General features: G+C 39.7%; 1 protein-coding gene across 1 annotated transcript in view; it reads left to right on the forward strand.

Annotated features, from left to right (window-relative positions):
• RELN (reelin) overlaps positions 1-24,044 on the forward strand; it is a gene marked incomplete at its 5' end in the record, with an annotated part of 276,672 nt that overhangs the window by 230,123 nt on the left and 22,505 nt on the right. The window contains 13 exons of the mRNA XM_083859081.1: positions 896-1,078; positions 2,433-2,604; positions 2,684-2,786; positions 5,218-5,447; positions 8,137-8,357; positions 9,357-9,504; positions 12,854-13,112; positions 14,278-14,527; positions 16,798-16,966; positions 19,472-19,612; positions 20,933-21,110; positions 22,465-22,658; positions 23,747-24,003. Of these exons, the coding sequence (XP_083715207.1) occupies positions 896-1,078; positions 2,433-2,604; positions 2,684-2,786; positions 5,218-5,447; positions 8,137-8,357; positions 9,357-9,504; positions 12,854-13,112; positions 14,278-14,527; positions 16,798-16,966; positions 19,472-19,612; positions 20,933-21,110; positions 22,465-22,658; positions 23,747-24,003 (2,505 nt within the window). The remainder of the gene's footprint in view (positions 1-895; positions 1,079-2,432; positions 2,605-2,683; positions 2,787-5,217; positions 5,448-8,136; positions 8,358-9,356; positions 9,505-12,853; positions 13,113-14,277; positions 14,528-16,797; positions 16,967-19,471; positions 19,613-20,932; positions 21,111-22,464; positions 22,659-23,746; positions 24,004-24,044) is intronic.

A 24,044-nucleotide genomic window follows, 5' to 3' on the forward strand; every position in this document is an offset into this window, starting at 1 on the left:
GGGACATGCCATCACTGTTGCCACACCATGAAGGGAGCAGAGGGTGTAAATTTGTCTGAGTGAGACCTCAGTTCAGAGACACCTTCACTTGGACACTGGTATTTCTGGACAGCAAATAAAGCACAGGCCAAACACAGGCTGGGGGCTGAGCTCGTGTGTGCTAACCAGCATCAAGAACGAGTGCTGGGCTCTAATTAGCATGTGTTAATAACTAGGGCTGTAAAGAGCTTTTGTTTTCTACTCTTTAATGATCTAATTTAAAAAATAGAAGGAGCTGGAGCAGGAGAAAATGCAAATTTTACTGTCAGTTCCACTGACTTTTAGACCGAGCTTAAAGCACAGAATATTGTTTTGTTGGTATTAAAACATGCTAATGAAGATCCTCAGTGCTCTCCATCAATTATATAATTTCTGGGCATAAATATCCTCATCCCTGTGTCTCCAGTGAGAGCCCTAGACTCATAAATTTATGAGGATAGGGCCTGTGTTTTTATCTGTGGGTGCTACAGAGAGTGATGATAATGTCTGATACCTGGACAAAACCACCAAATAACTACTGTATTACTGGAATATGTTTATTGTAGGAAGAGCTGGTGTGTTCTAATCTAAAAAAGTATAACACTGAGATGCCTTCACTGCTAAGTAATTAACTATGATTATATGTATAATGAACAGTAATGTAAATTTAGGCCCTATTTCATTTGCATTTTGCAAACAAGCAAGGGGTAGCACAGAAAGATGAATGTCTACAATGTGTATATAACATCTCCACAGCTCAAGCTGTTGTTAAAGGAAGCCCATCCTTTGTAGTGGATGTCAGAGCCATAATTTCATTTTTACTGGTTTGAACTTACTGGATTTTAATGAACATAAATCCATGTCCTTTATGCTCCAGGCACCCCTGAGAGGTCTCATTCCATCCTGCTGCAATATTCTGTCAATGGTGGCATCACCTGGCACCTGATAGATGAGTTTTACTTCACCCAGACTACAGATGTGCTCTTTATCAACGTTCCTCTGCCCTACGCCGCCCAAAGCAACGCAACGCGCTTCAGGCTCTGGCAACCCTACAACAATGGTAAGGAGGGGACACACCCCTGGGAATCCAGGTCCATGCTTGCACAGCTCAGCATCTCTAAGAAAGTGCATTTTTTAGCTGAACAATTAGAGAGACTCTTAAATCATGGGGGTTTTGTGTTTGAACTCCTTCAATTAGAATTACTGAAGGATTATGTTTACTGTCCTTATAAAGTGGTTGAATGCTTTAAAGTGAAGTACCTTCCCTGATAGCCCTGGATTGTGTGCAGAAAAGCATCAGCTTTGGCCCTGGAGGGAGTGGGAGAGCAAGCAACACCAATAAAGTTAACTTCACTCAGGTTCTTCTCATTATTTTTAATGGACATGATTCTCACTTACACTGTGGCCCCATTAGGATGCTCCAATTATACAAAAGTGTCCCAAGTGTAAATGGGAACTGGGCCTACCTTACTCAGAATTAACTAGGCATTAAAAAACCATTTAGAAAGAGTATGTAGTGAGCAGTTAATCTTTTGATTAAATTGTAAAGGACTGGAAAACCACAAGAGGAACTCAGTTCATTCCTCCTGCTCACAGGAGATGTGCCAGCTGAAGGAAGCTCTCCTCTGCTCTCAGTTACTCTGAGCACAGTTCCAAGCAGAAACTGACATTAACAGCTTTAAAGAATTTCAGCAATCATTTAGACATGGTGATTCAGCAACAGTTTATTCCATGTAGGCAAATTCCTAGCACACTCCTAACAAAAAAAGCAATTCAAATCTGGTCCTGACAATCCTGTTTCAGTTCATTCTTCTGACGTGTCCTGCCTAAAACAATTATCTAAACTTTTCTCTGATAAACTCAAACACTTTTAGATAAATGAAAAAACGTTACATGGAAGATCTGTCAATTTAATCCTTCCTCTTCAGTTTGGGAATACCAATTTTCTGACATATATGAATATGTAATCATTGGAGAGAAGTAGTTTCAGAGTTTCCTTCTCTATGGACAAACTTCTCCCAGGCAAACACAAGCTACTGCATGCAAGGATGTATAATGTAATTTCACTTTCAGACTGCTTTGGCTCTGTAGCAACTGCTCATTTAAATGATTCTTAATTGAAGGAGACAATGGCAGAATTTCAAAGTAAATGTGATTTAAATAGAAGATAATTGTTCAAAACCCATTGTTTTTCACTCTTTGTTTTTCTGTGACTTCTATAAATTTAAGGGAATAAAAATTAATTCCATAGAGTCAGGCTGCAAAGCAGTATGGGAACTACTTTCATGGAAAGTGAAAATAGTGATCCCACACTTTTAGCATCCTCTTCTTCACATAATCCATAAATACTGGCTGCTGTTCTGTTCTAATATTAGTGTTAGGCCTTAATAGGAATATTTCTATTTTCTTTGTAGGCAAAAAAGAAGAAATCTGGATTATTGATGACTTCATTATTGATGGAAATAACCTGAAGAATCCCATTATCCTTTTGGATACCTTTGACTTCGGTCCTAAAGAGGACAACTGGTTTTTCTATCCTGGTGGAAACATTGGGCTTTATTGCCCATATTCATCTAAAAGAGCTCCGTAAGATTCTCTCAGCAATACAATAGAAAGAAGTGACTTTGTAAACTGAGTCTAAAGCACTCCTTGCCTTAATTTTCAGGGAGGAAGATTCAGCTATGGTATTTGTTTCAAATGAAGTTGGAGAGCACTCCATTACCACAAGGGATCTGAGTGTGAATGAAAATACTATCATCCAATTTGAGGTACTTGTCTTTAGAAAGTTATTTTGCCTTTTGCTTCGTGTTCTTCTATATTCTGCTCTGGTGTATTTGTCCAGCTGTTCTGATTGCCAAATAGAGAACCCTGTCTAATTTTCCTTCTAACTGATTTGACATTACTCTCCCACATGTGAATATATCATAATGCTTTTAATACACAAATAAGGGAAATTTCTGCCTCAAAGTCTTCTACTTTCTTGCCTACATTACTACTTTTTCCGTGCCTATATACTCGTACTGATAGCATTGAAGTTCATGTGCTATGCATTGGAGAGTCACAATTGGCAGGAAAGAGGATGAGCAAAATATAATCAGGGTCCAAATTGCCACTTCACAGCCTGCTCGAGATAAGAGTGCAGCATTTCTACAAGCTGACCAGTGGAGAGCTACATCTTCATCTGTGACAGCAGAAAATAATTTTTCCTAGCTGCTGGCTTAACTGCACTGTTGTACTTTCTCAGAAAAACAAGCTTCTGCTTTCCTTTTGCTTCTCCCACATCATACCTGCTCTAGATAAAGCTGGGTTTTGGCTATCATAAGTCATCCCATTTTAGGGAGTTTAAGAAAGTTCATGAATAAAGAGCATATTTTTGTGTTTCATATAGTCAGTGGAATCAGGTTTCCCAGTGACAACACAGAGTCTAAACTAAATTGTGTTTCTGATTTATTCTAGAATCTAAACTGTGCATTGGCTGGGGCAGCTATTGATGGGAGTAACCATTTAGTATTTATTTGTTTAGAGAGGTCATTATATTGTTATTAAGAATCTGGCACATAAATTGCCATGCCACAGTTACCAGGCTGCTTTTAACAACAATGTGGCATGTTGTTGCATTAATATGAGCTACATAATAATCAGCAAATGATATGAGTTTATAAAAATGGCTAAAATGATACTAAGGGTTTTCCAAGAAAATTAGGTTTAGCTGTGTACTCATGCACTCTTCAATTTGTCATGCAACTGATTCATAAATTATTGAATTCAAACCATTTTCTCTTTTAAAATATAGATTATAGCCTGTAGAACAAAAATGTTTGAGGTCACTTTAAGATATTCATAAGCCTTGATAGCATTAACTCATAAAATCTACATGTTTACTTCCATATGTGGTAAGAACATCATTTTCAGCTCACGATTTTGAGAACATTAGTGTAAATGAAGGAGTTATGCATAATGCAGTAGCTGCTCTCTGTGTCTCAAGAGTCAAAATCTATATTGGGTCAAGCATCTCTCTAAGCTTCCAGATGAGTAGACAACCCTTCTAGTCAAATGTAGGTTGATGGGACTCATGTGCACTGAAGAGTGATGAAGGAAATTCAATGTAGGATACACTTCAACATTCATGCACAGTTTTAGGTATTAGTGTGTTTTAGAAAAAAAGTAGATTTTCTTAACGGAACAGCATGCTAAAAAGACATTTTTGGTTTTTGGGTTTGTTTTTTTTTTTTTTTTTGCAACAAAGATATATAAAAATATTAAAATATTGCATAGTTTTAATGCAGGCTTTGTATTTCATCAGTAATTGTTTTTTATTTGTTTTGTGACAAGTACAGTACATCTTATTTTATATGACAGTCATTCTGTAAAGAACTAAGTTGTCTTCTTTTACAAAAGCAATTTGAAATTATAAGACCTAAATATCAGTGTAACAGGAAAACTGACTAATTTATACTGGTTGTCTCAGATTCTGTATTAAACATTCTGTATTTATTTCAGTAGTAGAACTGGTTTTCATGTTCTGCCTTTTCTACTGTTCTTTATATCAGGAATCTCGTAAGCACACCCTGAGAAGTCTGACTGCCAAACTAAGGCATTGAATCTAAATCCAATCCAGCTATGATGCTCTAGGGCTTTGCCATTATACATGAACAAATAGGTAGTGAGTGTGAAAGCTGAACATATTGAGGTGATAAGCTTTTTTTTTAATATGTAACATAAAAGAGGATCATAGTACAGCTCAGCATTGACAATAAGTTAATGTTTGCACTTCGTGTTTTAATATTTCTGCTTTTAATAATGCACATTCTCTTGATGCTGTGATTACTTCAGTACCTGCCAGAGGACTGCAAGAGCTGGTGCATTTACTCCAGCAATGTTAACAGCTCTCCTTTGGGATTTGCCCAATTAACTTCAGTTTTTTCTAGATAGAAGTTGTTGGGGATTTCTTATCACATTCATTTTATCATAACCCATAGTGTGATATACTCATGGACAGGAGAGCAATGTGGAAGAGTTCCTATTCATGTGCATGTCCTCAGTGCATCATCCCTGTTGTTAAATGAGTTCCCAAATCGCCATTTTCCTGGACTAAACAAATACCATACCAAATGAGGGAGGCTGACTAAGGTGGAGAATGATTGAGAGTCCCCCAGTCTGCCCTGTGTCACCTTCTGTGTTTGATGTCTTGGCCCCCAGATCAATATTGGCTGCACCACTGACAGCTCCTCTGCTGACCCAGTGAAGTTGGAGTTCTCACGAGACCTGGGAGCCACTTGGCACCTGCTGCTCCCCCTGTGCTACAGCAGCAGCAGCCACCTCAGCTCCCTCTGCTCCACTGAGCACCACCCCAGCAGCACTTACTATGCAGGCACCACCCAGGGCTGGAGGAGGGAGGTCATTCACTTTGGAAAACTGCACCTCTGTGGGTAAGTGTCCAGCTTCTGTTCCTGCCCAGCTGCTTGTTGCTTTGCTTTTATTTCTGTTTTTCACCCAGCTCAAGAGTGTGCTAAAGGACTGCAGCACTAGAGCAGACCAAATGACCAATTTTTCTCTGCTTTTTGCCCTGGATGTTAGCTAGTGTTCAGGTGATTCCCTAAATCATATTGTGCCTAATGCTGATGCAAAATAACCACAGGCAATTCCCTATTACCTATATATTTAATTAGTGATAATTTAATAGAAGGTAATTGCTTGGTGAAATTATTGCAAAACTAACTGTTCTTAGAGTGCTCTGAGTGTTCTTTACAGAACTGCATCAGCCATTTGAATTCACTGATGATATTCTTGCATGAAATTTGAGCTTCATAAGAAAATGCAGTAAAATGTGAGCTAGTATAAGCCTGATTCCACTTCAGTATGAAGAAATGGTCTGATCTAAATACAGTCTCAGTCAATCAGGCTGGATGATAACACAGCATAGAAAAACAATATGTGCTAGCAGGCAGAGTAATATGTAACGTTTCAAAGTAAAAACATTACTGTTTACTTTTTCAGGAATAACTGTCATCTAGCATCAACTCACTTTATGTAAAAGATTCCACCATTAATGATTAAACTGTAGCATGTATGAATGAAAATGAGCTGTGCAACTATGAGACTCTATGCAGCTATGAGACTGAGTATTTATGAAACTACTGCAGTCAATGGGTCCTCCACTAAATAAATGACCCCATATGTGCCTCTGAAAGTACGAAAAGACCTATATAAGAAAAAAGAATCAAGTTTGGAAAGACTAAATGTTTAATAATTTATGGAAATGTTTAAATTTTAAACTTGAGTTTTCTTGTTCATGACAGTTAACATTTCAAGCATGGAATAGGTAACCATCTCTTTCAGCAGCTCACTTGTATATCCTGGTTTTGTGCAAAAGAATTATTTTACCCTTTAGTCAACCTTCAATGCATCCCTCCAAATAAAAATTCTGACTGTGCAGACTCCTAACTCATTTAAACCTTCCAGGATTTTTGATTTAGTCCTCTGTTCCTAAGTGTTTCTATCCTGTTTTCTACCTTCCCTCCTATTCCTTCCCCAACACATCAGGCCACTGACAGTCAGCCAAGCTCAGCCAAGCTCAGCAGTGCAGAGTAGCTTACATTCAGTGCATTAAATCCTTGGGGCAGAGGGCTGAAGGGGGGATTTTTCCACCAGAATCCACTGGAATAACATGAAAAAAATCCAAACTTTTCTCCTTATCTAATTCTAAAAAATCCCCCGGCTTTTTCACTCCCCAAGTGTCAAGTGGTTATATTTTAACTAAGGATGAAGACACTTTTAAGTTATTCCCATGACATATGTAATTTTAGAAATTAATATATGTTCTCAGCAGACAGCTGTAAGTAATAATTAGTATTCCAGTTATCTCCTGAAGGATAGGTAAAGGGCCTGTTGAGCCAAAGAAGAAACCCCAAATAAGCCATGGATCACTCTCTGCTTCAGACACAAGTCATGCTTCACCCTCACCAAAAGTGACCCTGAGAAGAGGAGCTGACTTATCTCAGGAAAAAGATCCAGACTGTGGGGCAGAGGTCTACTCTGTAGAGGAGCTTACAACACCTCCAGGCTCACACTTGTGTCCTTCCCCTCAAGGCACACTAAAGTAAATGATTTTGACTTTCAGCAGAACTCTGGTTCTTGGGCATCTTTCTTGTGACACTTAGTAGTGCCCCCACCCATCAATTATTGGTTGTCAACTAAATCTCCTCATAAAAATTTCTTTTTAGCAAATCAAGGGAAAAAAAATCGGCAGCTACAATTACCTATGGAATTGATTCGCCTGCTGAATTTAGATATCTTTAACAAGACACATTAAACACGCAAAGCAATTAAGTGCTTCTCCCTTTTCAATCTTCTGGTTTCCTTCCTCCCTTAAAACATTTTCTCAACTGGGAATAAAATTAGTCTCTCAAGTATTTTCCTCATCTCAATTTGTTTTCCCTCCTTCCCCAGTTGGTTCCTTTTTATATGCAGTATTGATGAGAGCAGTACTTAGGAGATGAATTAAAAATGACAGGACAGCACCCAAAGGAGAATATAGTTTAAATTAACAACTTGCAATATCAGCTTGGTTTAAGACTAAGCTGCCTGAAAGCAAGCTGAATACCTGGTGACATGACAGATCATGTTTTCTTTTTGGGTAATTGAGGGTGAGATCCTACCCTCCACCCCTACAGGTGGTCTCCCTGGGGACACAATGAAGTATGAAGTAGAATCTCACTCTCCAGGAGAGGGTGAAAATGGCTGGGTCTGACCCACACACTGTACACCAGAGCAGAAGGGAATCCACCAGACCATGGCCATTCATCTTCCCCATGAATGATGGACTTAGGAGTAGCTGGACTTTAAATTTTGAAAATCATGTCTGTCTTTCAGTTTTGGGATTACAGCTAATGAATAATGTTATTTTTATTTCTGTCAGTACTTGGGTTGAACGTCAACATAAAGATGCATGAGGTACTGAAGGAATTAGACCTAGCAGCCAGTTTCTAGAATTAATCTATTTATCAAGCCAGTTCTAACAGAAAGAATAATATATATGTGCATACAATGACATATGTATGGAATACAAAACAAGATGGAACTATTATTTAAAATAAGTACATGCTATGCCATTTTCAGGTTGGCGAGGTTCAGGTGGTACCAAGGATTTTACCCTGCTGGGTCCCAGCCTGTGACCTGGGCCATTGACAATGTCTACATTGGCCCCCAGTGTGAGGAGATGTGCAACGGGCACGGCAGCTGCATCAACGGCACCAAGTGCATCTGCGACCCCGGCTACTCGGGGCCAACCTGCAAAATCAGCACCAAGAACTCTGACTTCCTTAAGGATGACTTTGAAGGTACCTCTTTTGGGTGGGGGCATCTGAATACTGCCTATCTTAGTGCAACCCCAAGGTTCAAGGGATTAAAAAGCAAAGCCTTCCTCACCCCTGCATGCTTCTGATTAGAATTTATGCCATGGGGGTGTTCCCACAATCCAAGTAGTTCAGATGCCATTTGCAAGTGGGGTTTGTGAATGCCTGATGCACTGTTAATGCTGGAATACAAAATCTTCATTGAAGCAGACCTTCCTGAAACTCTACATGTAGAAAATAATTTTGGAAGTAAATTATGTTTTGATGGTAGTTTGACTTTAGCACAGACAGAGCATTTGTAAGTGAGGCAAACAGTGGAGGGCTTTAAAGTAATGTTATTTCTCACTACAAGGGAAATCTGACTCGCCCTACTACAGCAAACACGGTTTCAGAGCAGACCAAGTGTCTCAGCAGTGGGAGCCAGTGCTCAGCAGCCACAGCAGACCCCAAGAGAGGAAGGCAGGAGGGAACTCAAATCCTCACGCATGTCTGGGCACACACAGAATCCACGCACACAACTCTAAAACCACTTTGAGGCTTCCCCCGCTAGCAAGCAGGGCAAGAGGAGCAGGTTTTCATAAAGCAGCACCTGTGAAGGGATGGGTTTTGTGAACCAAACCCACCCCCTTCACAGCTGTTGCTGTTCATTTTCAGTTTGGCCAGCTCTTGCTTGCATCCTACCACATGGAACCTAAAGTTTCTTTATAGACCTGAATACTTTGTTGTTACCTTAAGATAAATGATGAAAGGTGGAAAATCTTGTGAATAACTGGAAACTAAGATCCCAGAATTCATACTTCTGGGTTTATTTTGTTTATTTTGTTTTGATTTGTGTCAGCTTTCTAGAATACATGGCATTGGAAACACTGAATATTTCTCAGTCAGCGTGTGATTTTTAATTTAGCTCTCTTCCTCTGGAAGTAGCACTCTTGCAGCAGGAGCACTTCAGAGTAAATCATAAATATGTATTCACTGTGTATTCAGGTCAGCTGGAGTCGGATAGATTCCTCCTTGTGAGTGGAGGAAAGCCATCAAGGAAATGTGGTATCATGTCTGGAGGAAACAACCTTTTCTTTAACGAAGAAGGTTTACGTATGCTGATGACTCGAGACCTAGATTTGTCACAAGCCAGGTAACGCCCTTTCAAACGTTCTTTCAGGATTTCATTGAGGAAATACCCTACTGAAGAATAATACATATGTGATATTTCTCTAGTAAAAGCAAGCTGACATATTCTGTGGTCTTCACACTAGCAAATGCTCCATTTTAACCACTCTCAATATGTTAAATTAAATTAAAATTGAAATTTAATTGCATTAACCATTTAAATACTGCTTCTTTCCCTTAAATAAGAACTCTGAAAACTGATGCCACACCTTCAGTAGTTCATGCAAGTTTTTGTTTCCTAAAATATATCATGAGAAATGCTCTGCTTTTCTTACAGTCTGATGTATTATAAGCCATTCCTGAAACAGGAGTATCTGCTGAAAGTATAACTCTTACATCTGTCATCTCATAATTCTTTCATTTCTGAAGCTTGTTTTTTTTTTTCTTATTGTGCACATTTGTTTCCAATAATTCACTGAGAAATTCTCATCAAGCTGTCACCAGCTATTGAAAACCAAATATTTTAGTGTATTTACAGTTTATGTTGTAAATTTACAGCCTGCAGAGGAGACATGTGATGAGTGAGACATGCTAAGCAAGCCACATTAAAAAAAATTACACTAATATGAATTAAACTCCATCCCAATTGTGTTAACAAATGCTAACAATGGACATTGTTTTCTAATTTATTCTATATTTTAGCTGATATTCTTATACTATTACTTTGGAGAGTAATAATATAAGAATATTATAAAGAGTGTAGTACTCTGAGACTTTTTTTCACTCATCTCTTATAAACACTCTACTCCTCTCTGACTTTCTGTGGGAAACATTTTAACAGGTATTTTATCTACTTTTTACCTGTCACCATTGGTATTGAAGTTTTAATAATGGTTTAATTGTAAAGACTCATGGTCAGTAAAAAGGCCTAATATCTAACCATTGTAGTTTTTAGATCAGCACTTAGCTAAAACTCACTGATGTTTAATATTAAGGACCCCTGTAATTTGTATGATTCCTCACAGCAAAGTTTTTTCAGAACTTGATAAAAGCAAACCCCAATTCTCAACACTAATTTGATTCCTAGACAACTTTGAAATTACAAGATTGTTTAACAAAAGGTACAAAAGACCTTGTAAGTTGCTCCATTAGACTAAATTATGATTTCCTTATTGCTCATGTTCAAAGAACCATCATTTATCTCTTCTCCATGACAGTCTGTAGCTGGATTTGCAAATACTGACCTCAAGGTGTTATATGGAGATAAATTACTTCTGTCTTAGGAAAACAAAACTGAACATTCAATTTCTTGTATATATGATTATGAAAAATAACAGTTATCAACAAATAACTGTATGTTCTCTTCTGAACAGCAAGGCACACTGCAGTGGCACATTGCTGGGAGCTGCTCTTTTTCAACCTAAAGTAACTGCAGTGGGATTTTCTGTATTTCCAGACTGACTCTATCAACCACTTGCAAAGCACAACAGATCTGGCTGTGGCACAGATGTGCCAAGTTCTGCACAGGACTTGGGTAGAGGTTTCAATTTATGCTAGGAGTGATGAGAACAACTATTTTTTTAAGGGTGCTAGACTCAGTAGTCCCATTAAAACTTCCCCTTTTCTGATTGGGAGATGCCCTGAAGAACACAGGCCAGCAGCTGTGTCTGTCAGTGCTGCAAGCCACACTCAGCACCTGGGGACTGAAATGAAGGGGATTCTGCAATCCACTGCCATCATATCTGTGTGTGAAAGAATTTAACACAGGGGACAGTGTTTCACCATCATGGTGATACCAGTAGCTGAAACTGCACCACATGAAATATCAGTAAGGAGTGAATATTTTAGGTATCACACCTGATCAAATCCCTTTCAATTCTGAATTACCCGAAGAACATCCACACATTTGACTCTTACTAGATTTACAAAAAACACTTTACTTTTCCATTTCAAAATAGGCAGAGTCTTTGCAATATGTCTTTGGGATAAGAAGAGAGATATTTAAAGGGTTTTTTTATCTGCTAGACATTGTTACCTATATTTGGATGGGTTATTACTACATTAATAAAATCTGAGATGTAAGAATAGCAATGCAAAGAAATCAGATGCAACAGAGACAAGGTCACCTGGGTTTATTTCCTTTGAATTATGTGGCAAATGTTGGAGTAAATCTGAGGAGGCAGAAAGACTTGCCAGCAGCGAAGCAAATTCATTACATTTGATATGTTGATCCATGAGGGTGCCCAGTGCTCCTTTACAGCACAAGCAATATGTTATGTCTGGGACATGGAGGTGGATATAATCTATAGCAAAAGCAGTTATATATAGTAGCAAGAGAAACTGTGAATCGCAGTGAAGACTAGAATTAATTCACTTGTAGGTCTGCCATTTTATTGGAGCTTTGTCTGCCCAGCATCTCTGCAGCCTCCACACCCAGCACATCTACCTGCAGATCAAACCAAAACAAGATTTTCGATACAAAACTTTTTTGCACCATTTTATTTAACCGTGAGCCAGGCAGCACTAATGCAATAATAATCAGAACAGATAAAACACTCTAAAGCTGTGCAAAAGCTGTGCAAACATGAATTAATACTTGTAATATCCCTGCAAGTCCAATAAGTAAATATCATTACAGCACGGTTCCCTCCACTCCAAGTGCACAGTGGAGCTATTTCTGAGCATCGGCTGATGGGAAGGATTTCGCAGTTTGATACAAGTCTATTGTGCAGCTTTGGAGAAGCCAATTAACTGGGGGATGAAAGCACTGGTGTCCCTGAGTGGCTTGGGCTGGCTTCAGGGAAGCCAGCACATTTAAACGGTGTAATTTAGACAAATTTCCCAGGCTGACAAAATGGACAAAATGATCCCTGAAAGTGAAATGTGCTTTGTTCTCCCGTCCAGATTTTCTCTGGTTTATGCCAATGGAAAACTGGGATGCTTATTTTGAATTTAAGCATTTCAGCAAATTCATAGCAAATTATGATCTGCTTAGAGCACAGTTGCTTTTCTGCCACTAAAATCTGTACTCATGGGATACAGGGATAAAAATTTCACCCAGGATTATGTTTCTGATACTTGCAACACCATCTGCTATGCAGACAAAAACTGAAAACATAAATGACCAGCTTTGTTCAGCCTCTTATGCCTGGCAAACTACCACACAGGCAAAATGAATTTTTGTCATACCACCTGTCTGTCTAGTTACATTCTAGAAGCTTTGGAAAGGAAATCATAGGATCTCCTAAAGATGACTCTTACAGCTAGAAAACACAGGGCTCATCAACAGACAAACTCCAAGGCTCTCTGGTTCACTGTGTAGGATGTTGTAGAAAATAAATCTTTCTGGTAAGTGGAAAGATTTTTCCTGTTAGATTCGTGCAGTTCTTCATGAGACTGGGATGTGGCAAGGGGGTACCTGACCCCAGGAGCCAGCCTGTGCTGCTGCAGTATTCACTCAACGGGGGCCTCACGTGGAGCCTTCTCCAGGAATTCCTCTTCAGTAACTCCAGCAACGTGGGACGATACATTGCCCTGGAAATTCCCCTGAAGGCCCGTTCGAGCTCCACTCGGCTCCGCTGGTGGCAACCGTCGGAGAATGGGCATTTCTACAGCCCCTGGGTGATCGACCAGGTGAGCAATCCTGGTGGGCGTTTCTTCTTTTAACATCATCTCAGCCTTCATGTTTCCCTTTTTTTGGCATGGATCATTTCACTGTGACAAGCAAAAGTGTTTAGTAAGAAGATATTTAGAGCATAATTTCTGTTTGCTGAACTCGTGGTTTTAATGCTCCCTTTCCATGTGGGGCACTGATTGGCCATTTTGCATCTAGGAAAGTCTTTTACACATGTGTAGAGCCTTGGGTTCACATTGCAGGAGGCCTTACCACACAAAATGCAAGTCTGATTTCAAATTTCAAAAATCTTCATTTAAAATGCATCCAAATATGTAATTGGCTTGTTATAATGTAGTAGAAAAAGACCACAGAAAAATATCAATCTGTATGAAAATAAAGTTTCATATTTGGGATTTTCTGCTATAAAGATTATTATATTACTTTGTGTGACTTGGCATAAAGCACAAATTATTTATCTCTAAAATTATTATGCTCTAAGTAGTGTCATTGGGTTCCAAGTTTTCAAGTACAATTTGCTTTTATATTTCTTACTTTTTTTTAAAGAAGTTTGCTCAGATTGTTAGGAGAACATTTTAATGTTGTGGTTACAAAATTTTACTTCCCATCCTTCCATTCAGAAATTAAAAAATACTCATTGTTTTAATACCTTCATTGAATGTAGTTATATTAGTTCAAAACAATCAGAAACTGAATTCAGAATAACAAATTAAAAATAATTCCACTTTGCTTGCTGTTGAATAGTCAAAGGATGATGTTTTAAAGTCAATGGAAAAACAGAGGCTATTTCCTCACGTCTGTCAGCAGACACAATGTGATGGCAGTGCACCAGATTATAGAAGAGAGGAACAATCACTAGGAAAGTGCAATCACTTTGTTTCTACTAACACTTTCCTTGTGAGCAGTTCTACTTCATCGAGATTGGAAGTCACCTCCCTGCATTTTAGATTTGTACAGCTGAGCCAATCTCTTTCCTTTACAGGAAAGAGATACTCCCTCTCCTCATGGCCTAAATTATTTTCTAAGTCCATTTTGGACGAGCAGAATGACTACACGTAGTCTGGTACATCTCTTCCTCCCTCAAGTTGCTATGTCACTTCTATGTTTGTGAAGACTTCTAGACAATTTTCCTTTTCAATAACAATTTCTTTCCTAATGTTTCAGATTCTTATTGGAGGAAATATCTCTGGCAATACAGTATTGGAAGATGATTTCACCACACTGGATAGTAGGAAGTGGCTGCTCCACCCTGGTGGAACAAAGATGCCAGTCTGTGGCTCTACTGGGGATGCTCTGGTGTTCATTGAGAAAGCCAGCACTCGCTATGTTGTCACCACTGACATCGTTGTCAATGAAGACTCTTTCTTGCAAATAGATTTTGCAGCTTCCTGCTCTGTCACAGACTCCTGTTATGGTAATGACTTCCTAGTAATTCCTGCCATTCCTCTTCCTCCACTGCAAAGTTCACTTGCTTTCTGGTTACATTATTCATCGTAACAAGAACTGAGAAACAAAAGAAAGCTGCATGTTTCTGTTAGAAATTGTAACATCAGCTTTTTTATTCCGAGTGTCTGAAGCCTAAGATAAACTGAAGTAAATTATTCCCTGTGAGCATCTAAGTTGCAGTTCAATCCATCTCAGAAAAAGACAAAGAGCTGCCTTACTCAAATCCATTTAGTAGATAGTGTCCATGGCTTGGGGTGCAATAATAAGCAGCTGGGTGTTCCAGCATAGGTTTCTTGCTTTGTGGTTTTGCATTTTCAGTGTAGTCTCAGTTCTGATCTCCCTTGTACCCATATATCTAAGAAATCATTTATACCAACATACATCTGACACTTGCTAAGGCGCCATCAACTGCAAAAATTATTATTGTCCATATGAAACAGTAAATATGTATAGACCTATATGTTTCCATATATGAATGTATACATATATGGCCACATATCTGTTTATGTATATATGTATGTATATGTCTGGTTTTGTATGGATAATGATGCAATTTTTAATTACCTAACTTCTTTTCTTTCATATGATGTCTATTGAGTGCAGAGGCAGCTTTTATGTGTGTATATATACATATCTACATATGGATAACTAAATAAAAACATGCTCTGTACTCAATACATATCACATGGAAATTAAAATTTGGTTCATTATGTGAATTTTAAGGCACACAAGAAATAGGATTTTCTATAAAACAGGCTTCTCAATGCTTGTTTTACACATCCTCTTACGCAGGGGTTTGAGGTGTAGATGTTTTTCATGATGACAAGAATACAATACATTGCATCATATGGTATGTGTTAATTTACTAAGTTGCTGCCTTTTCCTCTACAATTCTGTATAAAAAATGGAAAAGGATTTTACATGAAGTCTCAGATTTAGCTTCTCTGATTTTGCTAATCTGAAGCTAATCACATGCTTAAAAATTTTTCTTTTGTTATTAAGAATACTGTAGCATCCTGAGATCATCTCTGCTAAGTTTAGAAACATTTTAGCAACTGAGCCATATACTGGCAAAGAAACAGATCCTTACTTTGTTGGGGGAGGGGGGTTTGTTTGTTTCTTTGTCTACAATTCTTACCATTATCTTAACTCCATATTAAATTGGGCAGGACAATACCTAATCATGCTTCCAGTCATGATGAACAAAGCATTTCTTCTGGTGAGCAAAATTTAACACTAAAAACTCACTTACCCTTGTTTGTATCTACTTGTCCTTGTATTTCTATTTCTATAGCACTGTCTTCTGTGCTGAAACATCAAGTAGGACTGATTGGGTGATTAAGGGTCATTCCCTGTGCATGAGGGTAGAAGAAATGGGTCTGTAGTAATCAAAAGAAGATCACAGATTTATCACCCCTGTCACCACAACCACATTCCATGTTTTACACAGCCAGCTCAGCCAGAATGCTGAGCAGCTGGAACATTTGCTTCAAGTTCCAGTTCTGCACCTATTATTATTTACTTCTTCATGGCTGCTTGAAAGTTTGACTTGAAGTATTTAGTGAGCTTGACTAACCTTTAATTTTCGTAATAAAAGTTTATAAGTCATAAACATCAAAACAATTAAATCGCTGACTTTTGCTGAGAAATGAATACATTAGTTTAATGTGGCTAGGCTGTGTTTGAATGGAAACAAGCTCACTGACTAACAAACTCAAATTAAAATTGTGCTGGATAATGAAATGAGCTGGTCTGCAGGAGGGGTGGAAGGCTGACTAAGCCATCTTGTGACAGAGCCAAAAGTTTGAATTTGTGTGTTGCTCTGCTTTACACAGCAATCACATCCAGCTGAATCTCACTCTTCAAGCCTGAGAAACAAAGTTTGGTGGTCATGGTGCTGTCACATCATTTTCTTGCATGCTGCAGCTATAGACATTGACTTAATCCTGGCAACTTCATGTTGGCTGTCTTTTCATCTGTGGTCCCTTGGGTTAGGTGGCAGATGCAGAGATGTACTGCAGACTCCACCTGAGCTATACCTGCTCACCAACATGTAACACATCCTCCCACACTACCACCAAAGGAGGTAGCTTTGTGCTTCTGACACAAGGGTTTGAAAAGTTCTGGATGATTATTTTGTAGGTTCAGACTTGTGATACTGTCTGGGGCTTGCACTTTATTATAAGCCTATGGATATGGGTCTCTAAATTAAGTAACTAACCATCTTTCCACTCTTAGCTATTGAACTGGAATATTCAGTGGACCTTGGGCTGAGCTGGCACCCAATTTTGAAAGACTGTCTTCCCACTAACGTGGAATGCAACAAGTACCATCTCCAGAGGATTCTCATTTCCGACACTTTCAACAAGTGGACCCGGGTTACTTTGCCTCTGCCTCCCTATACTAGGTAACTCCCTCTGGTTTTCTGCAGAATAATCTAAGAGCATAACTAGGTATTTATAAATGTCATGATACATTACAGAGTTTAAGCAATTGTACCTTGTCCTTTTGGTTTGGTCCATGTAAATAGCATCAAATGAGTATAAGTAAATGAAGCTCTAACCTATAAAAATTGCAAACACACATAGCAGGGGCATCAGGCTCTCAGCACTATTTGACTCCACAGCTTTGCTCCTCCTGCTGAACCTTATCTCCTCACATGGGCATAGGCTGAGCTAACTGCTGGCTCAGAAGTATCAAAGCACAGGTAGAGCCTTGAGATGGTGGTCATGAAAGATGCCACCAAAGGTACATACAAGTTTGGAAACAGAGACCTTTATTTTTTAGCAGTGGTAGTGAACGCACCTATACCCTTTTTGACATTAGTAGTGGAAAGTCTGTGTTCTGTTACTAATCATTTGGGGCATCTGGACTCTTCTCTATCTTTGGTGCAGTTACATCAATAGCACTTTTCTTAGGACTTCTTCCCAGCATTAATTTTCTGGGCTTCCTCTTTTGTGCAGCTTTGCCTGTATTGTCTGTAAAAATCCATTACTCCGTCAGTCCTTGTAAAAAGACTGTACATTTGTGTTCAGAGTAGTCTTTCTGGGGTTGAATGGGATAAATCAGAGCTGGAATTGATGTTCCAAACCAACTGAATTTGGACCTGAAAGGAAGCTACCACCTGAGATAAACTCAGGTTTATAAATAACTGTGATTTTAAGACTGAAGAGTTTTTTGAGCAGTGTATGTCACAAGAAGTCTGATGCCCTACTGAGGTAAAAATTGCACTTCTGTCCAATCCCATAACTCTATTTTTTGGCTCAAGTAATACCATTTCCCAAAGTTATTAAGATAGGCATTCCATGAGAGAGGTTATTACAACCTCATAAGCAAGAGACGTTAAGCTTTAGGATAAGTACAGTGCAGCTAATAGGCCTTTTAGTCTAGATGCAATATAATTTTTATGCTACTTTATTATTTCAAGCTGTGTAATAGCGGGTGTGTGTCTCCAATTGTTTGTGCCTGTATGTTTTAGGCACATGCAGGCTGTGTATTCAGTAGCTTTGCCTGGTGCTCACCACCCATGCCTGTGGTGCCTCTTAGGGCTCCTGCACTCCAGAGCATTACCTCACCTCTGGCCTCAAGAAGGCAATGGACACTTAACTTGGAGCTGATTTTAAAATGCAAATGCAAACAAAAAGCTTCCCACAGGAGCATCAGCTCCATGAATTGCTAGTGAAGTGCCCAGCCAAAGCAGGCACTGGAAGATATAGGTGCTTGTCTTTATTCTGAAAGGACTTCTCCACAATTTTTATATTTCTTTTTAAAATGTTATTTGGTGAGCAGCTGAGCTGAGCTCAGAGCAGTAGATTTCTCTTTATGCAAGCATGTTATTTATTCAATTCATGTAGCGTTTTAATAAAGAAATAATTCATGGGAGAATTATGACCTTATCATATGAGGTCCATTTTTACACTGAATAGTTTTTGGGGATTTGCTATTTATTTGTTTTTGGTGTTTATAATAATTGTGATTCCTCTTCGACTTTTAAAGTAAGCAGAATGCAAAAAGTTCAATGCTGCCATCTAGTGCTGTACCGTAAAACAGGGATTAGCTTGAATTCCTCGTTAGAGAAATTCATCTACTCTCAGCTCTTGACTCTCAGTCTACACCTGCATGAGCTGAATAACTATTTGGTGTCCCCTGACTATTTTGGATAGATTTTTCATCATCCATCTCAGGGCCTGAGACACGTAATTCACATATAGGGAGCTAAGCCCATTTTAATCAACAAAACTAATGTAATTTACTGAATAGAGCCAGGATCACACTAGTTAATTTCTTAGCATTTCCAGCCAAGCCCTGGGTGGAGGGCAGAGAAGAAACTGCAAAGCCAGGGTCATGCTGCAAGCCTTGCATGGGCCTTCTCACCTGTCCCGAATCCCCTCCCTAGAGCTGCTCTTATCTAAGTGTAATTGGGAGAATTCATAGAGAAAAAGTCAGGTAAATTTGTTGACTTGGTCTTGTTGACTGGCTCAGGATGAAACTTGGAGGGTTTGGGTTATTCTGGCCTGATCCACCTCCTAGCTATCCCTCTGGTTTGGATCTGTGCTGGAACATGATTATGACTGGCCTGAGCTTCCAACTGGGAGTACCACCTTCTTCCTACCCTCCTCTCCACTGCATCAACCATGGCTCACTTGCTTTGCTTTCACTGGTGATTCATTTCCTAACTCCCTCACTCTCAGCTTAATACCAAGCACCCGTGCTTTGTTCTCTTCTCAAAATGTAGGCAGCCTTTCCTTGGAGGGATGTTGTCATTGTCAGAAACCAGCTGATTTCTGGTCATGCTGGTATCAAACAAATCTTCCAAGAGCAGCCTAGCCTCAAGACTAATTTCTCCTTTCAGTCAAAATAAAGATCACTTTAGCTTAAAAGTACAGAATTCTGTTTTTCTTTCTCTCCCAAGGTCTCAAGCAACTCGTTTCCGCTGGCACCAGCCTGCTCCTTTTGACAAGCAGCAAACGTGGGCAATTGACAATGTCTACATTGGGGATGGCTGCATAGACATGTGCAGTGGCCATGGGAAGTGCACACAAGACAACTGTGTGTAAGTGCCATCTCTTCCCTGTCTTGCACAGAGCATTTCACTCCCCCCTCTGTCATTCTGATGAATTTGCAGGAAAAACTGTGATACAATTCTACAAAGGAAGGTGGATTTTGCTGTTAAAACTGAGCAGGGCACTGGGACCAATTGGGAATAGAAGTAACAAGTGGAAAGGGAACTGCAGTGGTTGGCTTTGCGAGACCTCTGACTTTTCATGCTCCATGGCCAAAGCAGACAGACTTTTCCTCAGGGGTAATGAGATGCATCACCTCTGCTCTTGCCTCTGCAGCATCAATTCCCCTCCTACCAGGTAGGGAGAGGGTACCCCTTGAGTTTGCACATCCCTCTAGGGACATACGGTCCTGGAGCTTCCCAGAATATGTTCTCTTTATTGCCAAGGGATTTCACACCATGTCCCTGTGCTTTCAGCCTGGTGCTGGGTGCAGAGAGCCTGGACTGGAGGTGAGAGATATCCACTAAGCAGGATATATGCCAGTTCTTAACAAGGCCAGATTTTGCTTTTTGACTGGTGTTATTTTGATGGTCTGATCACTCTGCTCCATGGTAGGGTTTGCCAGGAGAGGCAGACTGGCTTGATCCTCAAACTGTTTACATAACAATCCACACAGAGTCCTGCAAAGCTAGCAAACAACAACCTCCAGATTTGCCTGTCTTGGCAACAGAGAAATACCTTCCAGATGGATGTATTGCTTTTTTCCCAGCCACAAATGGCAGCAGAAATGGGAGAATGGTTGTATAATTGCACTGTGACTGTATTTTTTAGAAATATATTTCACTGCCGAATAGACATATTATTCCTCTAGCCTGACAACACTGAGGTACTGAGACACAATATCCCTGGTGAAATCTCATAGCAGCAGAACACAGTTCCAAGCTGCTATCCAGCCTTTGACACATTATAAGAATGTTTTTCAGAGAACAAAAAATCTATATAAAGATAAGAAAGCACCTATTTAATAAAGTTTTACAGAAACTTGAACTTTAACATTAGCAGGACATTTTTAGTCTTGGTACATTCTCTTGGTTTATCCATTCAAATACCATGTATTTTACTGCTTTTACTGTTTGAGAGCGTACCTGTATTAGAAGCTTGAATGATACACAATACTAAGCCTTCAAAAAAGTTATTCTTGTTTCATATTAGCTACAAAATGTCAGATGTTTGAAACCCCCACACACCAGTTGTGCCTTGGTAAATAATGCCCCCATGCAGAATAAGATGGTACCTTAATAACACAGCACTGATTAAACTTCCATGCAGAGCCTTTGCCAGCTGATTTGTGCATTTGTTTTGCTCTGCAGCTGCGATGAGCACTGGGGTGGGCTGTACTGCGACGAGCCAGAGACTCCTCTCCCAACACAGCTGAAAGACAACTTCAACCGCTCCCCCTCCAACCAGAACTGGCTGACGGTGAACGGCGGCAAATTGAGCACGGTCTGCGGGGCCGTCGCCTCCGGGATGGCTCTTCACTTCAGCGGGGTGTGTGTCCAGCACAGGGACCAGCTCGCTCCTTGTGACACTACAAATGAGACTGATTTTAAAAGTTAAATAGCAAGGCATAACATATCAGACATATAAAATATTTTTTTTAAATTAAATCCTTTACCCGCTGACGGTCCTACAGACTAGGGTCAGCCAGAAAACTTCAGGAAAGCTGATAAAATGTTCCTTGCAATGCAGCCAGGAAAATGAGATATAGTGTGTGTATGGCTCCTGTAGAGGAGCTGTAGAGGGGCCTTTGAAAGTGGAGCTACTAGGTTAAAGCACAGTATAAGTATATAGACTTTTAATTTTCCTCCTAAGACCCTCCTCATAGCACTTAAAACTTCCAGACCAGAGTTTGGCATGGCTTCTAATCAGACTACAGAGGTAAATTAATAACCTGCTGTTTGCACTTGTATAACTTGCACGGGGTCCTTGACAATACAGAGCCACAGAAACACAGAATGGGTTGGGTTGGAAGGAGCCATGGTGGGTCATCTGGTCCAACCTCCCTGCTCAAGCAGGGTCATCCTAGAGCACATTGCATCCATGTGTAGCCTCATCCTTCAGATGTCTCACAGGTGGGTGTTTTCAGAGCAAGCTCATAGTAAAATTTCCTGGGTTAGCTACATATGTAGGTATATAACCCTGACTGCTGTTGAACTATAGCTTGCTAACAGATAACCTCAGGATTATAAAAATTACAAAATATTATTTTGGAAACATGTAAAATTCATGCCTGTAGATCTCATCTGTCAAATTTGTAACTAAGTTCAAACTGACAACAGTGTTCTAAAATAAAGTAACAGAAACATTACATTTCCACTTCATTCTAGTAGGACTAAGTAGACACCAACTAACAGACTAAGCAATGTGAAATATATAAGGTATTGTGGAAAATACACATACACTTTGCCATTTGATGGTTTGCATAAGTTAAATCATTAGCACATAATCAGTGATTCATTAATTCTGCATGGAAAACTTTATGATTTACAATGGAGGTGTGGATTTCTGCAACTCTTGTATTAAGAAGAAAGGTGAACACATGAATGTTGTAAAACTCAAGGTACAAGTAGCAACATATATAAATACCTAACAAGAATTTTTAAGATGAAACATGACTGAAATTATGTCTTCAGGGAAAACATATATATCTATATCTATATATATAGATATATATAAATATATTTTCTCACTTTATCTTTGAAATAATGAATAAAATTTTGTACAATGTTAAAAATTTTGCATCATTAATCCACCTTAATAGTGACTGCATTGTCTAACACTTTTTATGAATGTAAGTTTTGTCAGACAACACCAGCCAACATATTTTTTCATTGCTTTTAAGGGCTGCAGCCGTATGTTAGTTACAGTGGATTTGAACCTCACCAGTGCAGAATTCATCCAGTTTTATTTCATGTATGGATGTCTGATAACTCCTAATAACCGCAACCAAGGAGTGCTGCTGGAGTATTCTGTGAATGGTGGAATCACCTGGAACCTCTTAATGGAAATTTTCTATGATCAGTTCAGCAAGCCTGGGTTTGTAGATACCTTCTTTCTGCCTGTGTAAATTTCTCTGCTAAAGTCAGGTGGTCTTGAATGTTTCACCAGAACCTGTAGGATATATTAGTGCTGTGGTTTGGATATCAGGTTTGGATGTGTCCGAGTTCAGCTTGTACAGTCCTACAGTGTTTATGAATGGCCTTGGTGCATGTATTGAGAGGATCAGCATTTGTGCTAGGCCAGAAATACAAGAACAGCTAGGAGTCTGTAGCAGTCTGGTAAACTTGGAAATGGTTGCAGGAAGATCAATTAATAGCTATTGTAGTGATGTCCACCTTGTTCTTAAAGTTGCTAACCTCTGCAATCTATTTCCTTATTGGCAAGATCATAAAATCACTGATCATTATAAGATGGTGTGGAGCAGAGAAATTGCATTTCTGCAGTTATCCATCAAAAAGATGGATACACTCAAGCCCTACTTTCAGGTGTTTGTGAGATTCAAAACATGCCTGAATGTGGGCTGACCTTTTACTCATTGACTAATTTAAAAGATTCACAGAAAATGAGGATGTGAGGGACCCGTTATTTTATTTGAGCACACCAAGAAATCGCTAGCACTTTAACTGGACGTGAGATTTCAGTATACTATTGTCTACTGTTCAATGGAGCAGATAAAATTGTACTGCAATATTGCTATCTGCTGAATGGCTCCAGGTTGAAAAAAGCAATCTTCATTTTACTTCCACATTCTTCTTCTTAACACTTCCCTTAATAAGGGCGTTATGGCTGTACCCTGCTAGTCCCCAGATCATTACATTCAGTCCCATAAGGACAGCTGGAGCAAGTGAGGTTGTTCAGACCATGCCACAGTTTGGGTGCTGACCCTTTCCACCTCTCCCTGAGCCCCTGTCCCAGGGATGACATCGGGAGTGATCAGAAAGACTTTTGTTTCAGAAATATCTCCTAGAGAAATACAGGCTAGACCAGTCTTCTTCTTCTTTCCCAAATTCCATGTATTTTAGGAAACGTCAGGAATGGACATGGTCAAAGCACCCAGCACAGAGCACTGCCAAGTGTCCTACTCCTACAGTTTTCCTACAACTAATTTCCACCTCTTGTTCCAGCTTTGTGAACATCCTCCTTCCCTACGACGCCAAAGCCGTTGGGACACGGTTCCGCTGGTGGCAGCCGAAGCACGACGGGCTGGACCAGAACGACTGGGCCGTGGACAACGTGCTGATCTCGGGCTCGGCCGACCAGAGAACGGTGATGCTGGACACCTTCAGCAGCGCTCCCCTGCCGCAGCACGAGCGCTCCCCGGCCGACGCAGGGCCCGCCGGCAGGGTCGCCTTCGACATGGCCATGGAGGACAAAACCACAGGTAAACCTCGGTGTGGGAACGGACAGTGGTCAGAACATGGC

This window comes from Zosterops lateralis (assembly GCF_965231275.1).
Source record: "Zosterops lateralis genome assembly, chromosome: 4".
In the NCBI taxonomy this organism is placed as follows: Eukaryota; Metazoa; Chordata; class Aves; order Passeriformes; family Zosteropidae; genus Zosterops; species Zosterops lateralis.